The following is a 10038-nucleotide window of genomic DNA, read 5'->3' as shown; positions in this document are numbered from 1 at the left end:
TAGGATGGGAGAAGACAGGTCTCTTCGATCTAAGGGGAATTTTCTCTTGTTGCAGGACCCCATTTACAGGTATTGCTGACTTTTCATCAATGAAGAACAGAATCATTCAGCTCTGCTTGGATCTCACTACTACTGTTCAGAAGGTCAGCTGATTTCTTTTCCTCTTTGCTGTCCAAAAGGGAAGGAAGGGGGGGTGTTTGGGCAAGTAATGTGCACGCTGTGTGCAGAGTGCTAATTGGAAGGCAAATCTGGAAACGAGAGCTTACTTGAAACTTTGAAGGTCCACGAAGGTCAATTTCAGTTATCCATTTTTCTGAGTTGTTGGGTTTCTCCCCCCTGCCACTTAATTTACAATTTTGATATTGCTGGCTGTATCTTAAGTGACTGTGGTTTAAAGGCTACTCATATTTTCTTGAGGTTTAATGGAAAGAGGGTTAGTTTTTGAAATAGTTGGTCCGCATTTGGAGATTTCCAAGTTCCAAGCAACATGTTCAAAAGGCTATCAGTGCTAACGCTAAACAAAAACATGACTCCATTGGTGATTATACCCACGCTTGCGCACTCCTTAGGTCTTGTCCCATACAGAGTGTTTTAGCCATCAGATGGGAAATGCTGCACGTAATGGAAGGAGCTGTCACCTTTACGATACAAATCCCTCTAGCCAGGCTTTTTCTGCCAGTAGTGTGAGACCACAGTGTTTTGTTTCAAAACTTTGCATTTATCGGCTGTGCGATCAGCGCTCGTATTGGCAATAGCTAAAAGGACATGTAGCAACAATCTTGGCAAATGACGTCATTTTGCTCTCTGCATAATACTGCCTGTCTTCAAAACCGTTCTGACAGCGTGCCGCTGCTTTGGCTGTGAAGCATTGTGCGCACGCTTCAATTCCTGCCGAACTTGCTCGTAGCCATTAGCCTGTGGCCGTATATTGTTTGAACTTTGAAGGACCATGTCCTGTGACGTGGGTGATTCTCTCCCAGTTTTGAGGGGATGATGTCAAAGGACAGAAACATCCTGTGAGTTGTCAAGCTATGATGACACCCAATTATATCAGTTGGATCGTTGTGAAAGGATAGTGTCTGGATATTGTAAGTTCAAAGGCACACAAGTTTGGCTTGCTGATGAATGCCCTTCTTGTTTGGGCGCTGTGTGTGCAATTGCAGAAAGTCAGTGATTTACAGCTACAGATTTGCAAATTGTGAAGTAGAACAGTAAGCGTTGCTCGCAGCAGATGGTGTTAGCTCAAGAGTGCTACAGGAATTGAGATAGGAGATTGCTGAACTGTATTAATAAAACTACTAAAAATGGTGTCTAATCTGTCAGTTAAATCAGCCTTTGATGGCAGGGGAATGGAAGTTGGTGAATGCAACCTTAGCTTTTTAAAAAGTGCCAGAGTACTTCTCTGCCAATTTAATATGAGCTATAATAAAGAATGGGATTTGTGCATATGAGAAAAAGCATTATTCGGGGAAGAATCAACACTATTTTGTACTGGGATACTGCAAATACATTAGAATGGTCTGAAGGAATCCACCGATGTGGAAAAGAGAGATATAATTGAAAAATCTTTAGATGAGTTTTTAGACTTCAAAAGTATTTATTATTAGGGAATAGAGTGTAGGAATATAAATGGTCAGTTCTTGTAGTGGAGAAGAGACCAGTCAGTGTGGCTCTTGTGGAACCAATGTTGGTCTGCATAATCATAAATGATGTGTAAAAGTGGGTGAATAATAAAGCAAGGCGGGAATGCAGGAAGATTCCAGTTGACTTTAATGACAGCTATGTAGATACAAGGAACAGAGTTTACTCCATTGTTTCTTAAACCTTCATAGCAAACTTGAAGGTTAAAATAATAATCAGTGTAAATAGAAATGAAGAGGAGCAGAAGGACTTTGCAATATTGAGCAACTGTGCTGCATGATTATAGGTGACATTCGCTATGTATTTAGTAGAGAAAAACTATGCTGATGCACAATGATGGAGTCTAAACTTTGTAGTAGTGTCTTGAAGCTTTTGACAGAACGTAAAAAGTGTGACCTCAGTCCTTGGTGGTCATTACAACAGTGAACAGGGTGTTAAGACTTATGAAAACATAAAAGAGAACATAGCTGAGCTGTTTTGTATATCCCTGATGTGCCCGTTATCTGGACGATTGTGTGTTTTTTTGATTTCTGTATTTAAAAGTACAGAACAGAGGTAGGAAGGAACTGAAGTGCTGAGGATGATCAGAAATATGGAACAGCTTCAATTCACAGCTCCTGGATGCATCTCTCAGGCATTGTGTGGTTGTTACGCAGGTTGAGATATCAAGGGCAAATATCTTGGAATTTATGCTTGTTTAAATGCTTGGGGTTTGGGGTTTTTCTCCTTATAGATATTGTAAATCTTGTTTCGTTATTTACTTGCTGTTTTAACTTTTTAATCTGAGAATCTAATACCATTCTCTAGTTCAGCTCTTCTTGCTGAAAACAATGACAACTTCTGTAGTTTGTTATATGAACTTGTTTCAGTTCAAAGACTTTTGTACCTGGGCTGTGTAGATAATGCTTTGTGTGCAGTCCTCTGGCCCTCAGGAATGTCATCGATAACATATTTTAAAAAGATCACTTTTCATTCTATTTTTAACAATATGTTTTAGATCCATTTTGATGCCTGGGACAGAGGAGCACCTGAGTCGGGGTTTATTAGTATAAAGCAAGCTTGTGTGCCCGGCCTTCTGAGAGTCTAGTTTTATTGTGCAGGGTTCTGCTTTTCTGGAAAAGCCTGCTGCTGTAATTGAATCCCATGTTCTCTTAGTTTTCGAGGTTTATTATTGCTTTCTACCAGGGCCAGAAAATAGTTGTTTAACAGTACATTTGAGCCCTACTGGGTGAAACTAATCTGATTAATCCCTGCAGCCTGAATAACTCTATTTCAGTACAAGGTTAAAGTGGCAGTTTTGCAGAGTTTTCAGAGATGATGTCTTTACATATTTATTGGTTAACATAGGGCTTTTGTTCTTGTTTTGTTTTTAGGACTGCACTGTGGCTGACATGGAAGACAAAGTTCAGATTGTAGTAAGTACACGTTTCTCTTGAAACTCAGCTGCCTGCATTTGCATTTATTTTGATGGCTTCTATGCTGACAGTACTTAGAACAGCTTTCCAGTCCCACACATACAAGCATATCATGCAAGTAAACATTGTTACGGGCCATTTTGTGAATATTCTTTACTGTAGAGGAAATCAATGAAATTTGAACAGACGGGTTGTGTGTGTAATAGCATGGAGTCAAGTATTCCTTAAAGTTTCATTGCACAGCTATTTTTTCAAAAGAATTTAGACCTCAGATTTTCAAGGGAGGGGTAGTAGTGTAGAATGATCGTAGGCTGAATAAACCAGTTATGCCTGTGATGTGCATTTAGTGCCTTAATAAGCAGACACTATGCCTTATTAAGCTTCTTCATGTAAAAGAACTGCCCTGCCACAGAACTGAAGTTCTGGCTCTGATTGTACTGGAGCTTGATTTTTCAGGGTTGTTTGAAGCAGCCTCGTGACCAAAGGAGGAGCGTAATGGAATGCTTTTTGTATTTTGTAACAATTAATCATCGCTTCCTGCTTTTGACATGAACCAGGCTGTGCTCTTTGATAAGGCCTTCCGCTACCTCATAGATGCTTAGGAATTTAGTAACACAATAACTAAAAATAATTTTGTCCATAAATAATGAGACCACGTAAAAGGGAGTTTTTCGCATCTCTCTTTTTCCACTTGTGCACACCCACTCTGGAAGTAGGTATTGTTGTTTGGAGTTCCCTTGTTTGAGCAGTTCCTCGCATTCACACTTAAGCATTGTTTTGATTTATTTTATTGCTGCTCTATAAATCTGATGTAAAACAAAACAAAAAATGCTGGAACTATTGTTTCCAGGGACCATTGTAATCCAAACCAATATCTTCCTACGAGACAGCTCCCCCCTGTCCTGTAATTACATATGTCTACTTTGAAGGATTCAAACCCCTTGTGAAAGGTGGCTTACCTTGCTGGTTCCCAAATTGTGTATAACTAACTGCTGCACTGTGTACTAATCCTCGCTTCCCTCTCCTTTAAGCTTTTGTAACCTACTTTGTGTTTCAGCATGGCTTCAGTTAACATCAAGAACCAAAATACACTGTGGGGCATTAACGAAATTTGTGAGTGTAGGGAAGGCACAGATTTTTGGACTGTGGGGTTTGGTTTTTTTTTCTTTTTTTTTTTTTTTCTTTTTTTGTTAATTAGCCATTCTGCTAGTTAGAAGTTCTACAAGACAAAGCCGTTCTGCCTCTGACTTTGCTGACACACACGCAAGGTCAGAATTTGCCTTTAGTTATAATGATGGCTTAGGATCAGTTATGTTTTGGTCAAAAGGAAATATGAACCTTGCCTGCGCAAGCATTCCAGAAGAGGTCAGTTCAGAGGCACGGTGGAGAGAAGTAATGCTGAAACACTGAAGTGCTAGATGTCCTACCTTATACTGTAAAGGTTTGTGTGGATAAGTCAGTGGTCAGCACCTCGCTTTTTCTGACACATGGCCAATTTTATTCTCATAGCGGAAATAAAGACCAATGTGAAAAACTGTCAACTGTTCCCACAAGGAATCATCAAAATGTTTCAATATTTTAATGGGTTATATTTTGGTTAAAACAAACTGCAAAAGTGTTTGCTGTATTTTGTGTTGTTTATTTTTTTAAACAGAGGATGTATTGGCGTCTGTTAGCAATGATGAGGTGGCACTAATGGAAACAGGTTGTTTGTACTGGGTTACAGTAAGAAGGTAAACGTGCTGTAGAATAGATCTGTACAAATGAATCTTCCATTTTGGTGATTTTTTTTCACTATGCGTTATTAGTGGACCAAGGTTTAGAACTCATTTCCTTTCTGTTTTTGAAAACTGAAAGAGGAAGAAGCCAGGAGAGAAATTTTGTAATTGTTTTTTGTATGTTCTCATTGTAGGCCAAGACTTTAAATGGCATTTGCGATAAAGCCATCCGGTCAACTACAGATCCATTGATGAGCCAGTGTGCGTGTCTGGAAGAGGTTCATTTAACCAACATTAAACCTGGGGAAGGCCTGGTAAGAACCAATTCTGGAGTGTCCTGATGTCCCCAGTGTTTAATAGGTACTCTTGGGAGTCGCTGTATGTGTGTGTATAGCAAGATATTTCAAAACCAGTAATATCCTGTAGGGAACAGAAAGAGGCATGGGGAGGAACTCTGAAGGTTCATCGTCAGGTGGTGTGCTGGAGTGGCTGCCAGAGATGGGTATACATGTTAATAGGTTTGATCCCAAATATAATTTTTGATGATAAATTGTTGCAGATTTGTGTCTTAACAGATACTGGGGAATTTACAGATGCTTGTGAAATCAGTCAGTTTGTTTTTGCAGGTTACCTTAACCAGCTGCCTTTCTAGGGGGGACTGGGGGAGGGAGAAGGTGATGAGAAGTGATGTTTGTATTTTGAAAGACATGTTTTTATGTGTGTTTATAGCAAGATTGAGAAGAATATGAGGATTTTTGAGGTTCGCTGTTAGCAAGAATATGAGAAATACTTTTAAATGTTCAGTGGCTGTGTAACGTTACTGAATATGGTTCATTCAGTGGATGCTGCTTAGCTGAGTGCTGTTTATGAGAAACTGAGGTTGAAATCTTCGTGGATTTTCTGGCTGGGGAACAGACATATTAGAATGAGTTGGAAGGAATTTAAATTCTTAAGTGCATTTGTATTCCCTGCCCTGGCTCTGAAGGCAGAAGAGATGAACACTTTTAGAGGAAGCTTTACAGTCTTACTGTGCTATATAGTTTTACCTAGGCCACTGTATTTGACTGAATCAGTCATGCATTCTTGAAATTATGGGGACCTCTTTGTTAATGTACACGCTACGACGAAGCAGAGTCAGCCTAGCTTGGACTAAGTAAGAAATGAGGAGGTAGGTGCACACAATTGGATACCGACAGGTAAACTGGGAAGGGAATTGGCTGGAGAGGAAGGGGCAAAAAAATCTTGTATTTTTCCTGGTACTTCTAAGCAAGTGTGGTAACTTCAGGCACATAAGCTGCCTGCAATTCTGAATAACATCCAGTTCTGTACAGCTCAGCGTGAGTGCTTCTAACAACAGACATAGGGAGGAAAAGTAGACATGTATTTGTTCATAAATGATGAAACCAATGTACTAGTCACCTCTTGGGAAATCTATGCAATTATTAGTTAATAGCCTGTTGGTGATTTTTAATTTGGTGTTCATATGGTCAACACTCACTTCATCTGAGTTTGTCCTTGCGTTCATGCTCAGCATTAACATATACAGCCACAAATACTTAGTTCTGCCAGAGTTTTTATTGCTTATGTCAGCACTGTGGTTACAAGGCAGTCTGTTGACTTGCCAAGTGAAATTGTCAAAGAACACGTAGGCAATATTTGTAGCCCACCTGTGTAAGCGTGCTTTGTATGGAGAAAGCTGGTGGCCATCTAGTAAAACCTGTAATTCTCTAGTGCAGACCAGGCAGTAAGGAAATAAGGTTTTGTTCAAGGCCAAAGACTTACAAGGCAGCAAAACCAGCAGTGTTTGGTATTACCAACCAGATAATGTTGCTAAATTGCATTCCATGTATTAGGTGTTTTAAGTCATTATAAATATTATAATTAATTACGGTAAAAGTGATCTGTGAAGAGGTTTAGAACGTTGTAATATTAGACCACACACTTTTCTAGGAAAAATATGTGAATTTTTAAGTGTGTTTAGTAAAGTTTTGAGTCTGTTGCCAACAGTTGTTTAATCAGGTAAGTTATGCCTTTTTTTTTTTTTTTTGCATTTAAACTTGTTTTTCATTTTCTACTTATATTTAGGGAATGTACATCAAATCAACTTATGATGGATTACATGTAATTACTGGAACTACAGAAAACGTAAGTGAAGTAAATGTAGATTAACTCAGGCTATCTGACAGTAGCTTTGAGTTAGTTTGACTTTCTTACCACTCTTTTCTGTTTTACATACAACTTTCATGATATTACTGCTTTAAATACTGTGTGATGCATCATTTGTTTATCCACAATTTGTAAATATTTTGTGTCTGCATGTTTCACTGTTAGTCTAATTAAACCAGTTTCTGCAAGTACCTGAGTTAGTTCAAACACTTGGCATTAAAATAATTGCTTTAATAAGTTACCGTATCTGCTGTTCTGAGCGCTTATGGTATCTTGCTTAACAAAGTCTTGAATGTATTTGCTCTCTGCTGGCAAAGGCAATCTCCCCTAATGGGAACATTTAGGTGGTAGTGTGCTAAATTCAGTAATGAGTAATGAAATCAATGAGCTGTCCAGTGACAGAATTACCTTGCAGAGTAAAAAGATTATGAAAAAGTAAGACTTTAAGGGCTGTCTGCTGGAAGGAAATGGTCGGCATGATAGGCAACTGTATTTTTTGCTGCAGATGGCTGCTTGCTTTATTCTTAAGCTGTGAGTGCTCTGTGACTGAGACTTTAATAAAGGCTTCTGGCCAGTCATTGCAGTGGACCTCTGGCCAGCAGCTGAGGCTGGCAGGTGATGCTGTGGTGTTGTCAGACATGCTGCTCTACAGGAGCAGTGGCTGAAAGGAAAAAGAAGGAAAAAGGGCAGAGGAACTTGGCTTTTGCAGTGATGCCTTTTTTTTTCTTTTTTTTTTTTTTTTTTTTTTGTGAATAGGAAAGAACCAGTGGTTCTAGTTGTACCCTTGCCAAGTCCAGGGGCCAGGGAGGAGTGGGTGGAAATCTGTGCTTGCAGTTCAGAGTGAAAACTGAAAGCTTTTATAGCTTTTATGCTATTGCCCTGGCATTACTCTGTACAGGATCTGCAACAGAGACCAAGTCCGCTTTCACAGCAATTTCAACATCCGATAAATGTGAAAGAATGTAATGTTGACTGCTGACAAGCTGCCTGTGCATATAGATGTCATTTTGGAGGCCAGCAGTGGGGCTGTATTGCTTTTATAGCTTTCAGTGTTGACCTAAGCATCTGCTTTTTCATGAACACTGGTTCTTCCTTTGGGCAAGCTCTTTCCTTTGGAGCAATAAAACTTGACAAGTGACTGAGAAATCTGCAAACAACTCATGTCTTTCTGGTGGCATGGGATCATTTAGATCACCCAGGCTGGGTCTTAGCTCAATTTTCTTGCTAGGTTTGGAATGGTAGCTACCCCCAGAAGCTAGTGTGGAATGTAGTGGAATTGCACCCCAAAATTAAGTCGTGTACATTGGAAGGACTGGGGCAGTCCATGCATTTGATACCAGTCAGCCAAGAGGATTCCCGAGTTGTGCTGTCCTGCTTGTGACTTCCCGCATCATGTTGGCCTGGATCTAAACTTTGCTCTTTCTTCCATTCTCACAATGTGATTGCAGTGTCTGCTGTGCTAGCTGGCACTTGTTGTAGGAGTCCTCTGTGCAAGGGTCACCCACCCTCCCCTAGATAGGCTTGAAATGAGCTTTGTTTTTCACAAACTTGACTTTTTGGCCCAGCGTTTTTTCATGATCTTGGTTGACTCATGTATATGCAGCCTTCCACAGAGGCATTTCCTCTCAGAGGAAGCAAGAAGACAATGAAGAAATGGGGTTACTTGTGATAGCTGGAGCTTCCCAGAAATTCCCCTATGTTTTCTTCCCTTGTTGCACTGTTTATTCCTACGGTTCCTTCTAATGAAAGTTACTTGAGCTCTGAGGGTGTGATGATGAGGAGAAGGGAGTCCTTAATCTAAGTGTTTAGTTCTGGAGTCACTAGGAAGAGCTGGCCTGCTGCCAGGTGGTTACTCATGGGATGGGGGGGAATGGGAGAAGTTGTCCCATGACTGGGGTGCAGTATACCAAGGTGGTACGCCTGTGCGCTTTGGGTGTTGTCAAGGCTGGTCAGAGTTGGTGTGTTATAGCAGCAAGACTGTTTTTAATAACTGCAGCACTAGCTGGTGCATGGCGCCAGCCGTAGATAAATCTAAATAAATATTGACACATTTAGCTGTTCCTCGCTAATGGTTCCCAGAGCTTGGTTTTTGTTCTAAGAAAATTGTATTTTAAGGTATTTGAAAAATACCTGCCTACGCACACTTGATGTGTGCAAGCATATATTTTTATCTGTTGACCTTGATGATGCAGGCAGGTAATTTCACATTAAAGTTGGTAGCTCTTATTTATATTAGGAAACAAAAAGGGAAAGTGCAATGGATCTATTTTGTGGGTTAGAGGGGTTTTGGTCCTTTATCCCATACATTCAAAATCTTAGTGTATTTTTTTAAAAATCAGTGTACATTTGTTTGAAAGTTAAGATAGGTGCTGTGTTAGAACAGAAGTCTTTTCAGTCCTCTCCCACTGCTGTCTGAAACTCCAGTACAAACTGGAGGCAAAAGGACAGTGGAGACTGTCCCATGACATAAGTACAATTTGGCCTGTGACAGACGTACGCTATGCCTTCTCCCTTTCCCTGTGGTTCCCCCAGTATAAAAAATAAATCATAAGTTGAATTCGTTTGCATTTCTCAAGGCATCAACAGATGTAATGTGTGATCTAGCTGGGTGAAAATTTTCAGCAATGATTTTCATTATAGATACAACCTTTAACTTAGTTTGATGGGGTTTGTTATGGGAGGGAAGAAAACCTGCTGAAGCACATGCCTATTGTTTTCCTGTTTGTAGTCCCCCGCTGATCGATCTCAGAAGATTCATGCTGGTGATGAAGTGATCCAGGTTAATCGGCAAACTGTGGTTAGTAACAAACAGCCTTACCAACCTTCCCTTATGCTTGCTCTGCAAAGCTCGCTCCCCACAGCTTCTGAATGGATGGAGTTAGGAGGTGGTTTTGGTATTTTCCTGTTAAAATCTTTGAGGCTTTTTAATATTTTGTTTTCAAGACAAATTTTATTCTTTGCAATATTTTGATAAAATAAATATGCAATATTTCATGTTTAAATGCTCTATGCATCATATTAAAATACTTCATGTTGTATTTAAGGCCTGTATTAAAATGCATTGTTACAATCTACTGAAATGCAGATAAAAACAGCTT

At 39.8% G+C, this 10038-nt stretch overlaps 1 protein-coding gene across 1 annotated transcript in view; it reads left to right on the top strand.

The window, feature by feature from the left end:
* CNKSR3 (CNKSR family member 3) overlaps window positions 1–10038 on the top strand; it is a 60757-nt gene that overhangs the window by 41820 nt on the left and 8899 nt on the right. The window contains exons 4-8 of the mRNA XM_082305570.1: window positions 56–143; window positions 3015–3056; window positions 4969–5088; window positions 6860–6919; window positions 9669–9737. Coding sequence (XP_082161696.1) covers window positions 56–143; window positions 3015–3056; window positions 4969–5088; window positions 6860–6919; window positions 9669–9737 — 379 coding nt within the window. The remainder of the gene's footprint in view (window positions 1–55; window positions 144–3014; window positions 3057–4968; window positions 5089–6859; window positions 6920–9668; window positions 9738–10038) is intronic.

This window comes from Platalea leucorodia (genome assembly GCF_965183815.1).
Source record: "Platalea leucorodia genome assembly, chromosome: 3".
Taxonomy (NCBI): domain Eukaryota; kingdom Metazoa; phylum Chordata; class Aves; order Pelecaniformes; family Threskiornithidae; genus Platalea; species Platalea leucorodia.
This window is presented reverse-complemented; position numbering and strand designations above follow the sequence as displayed.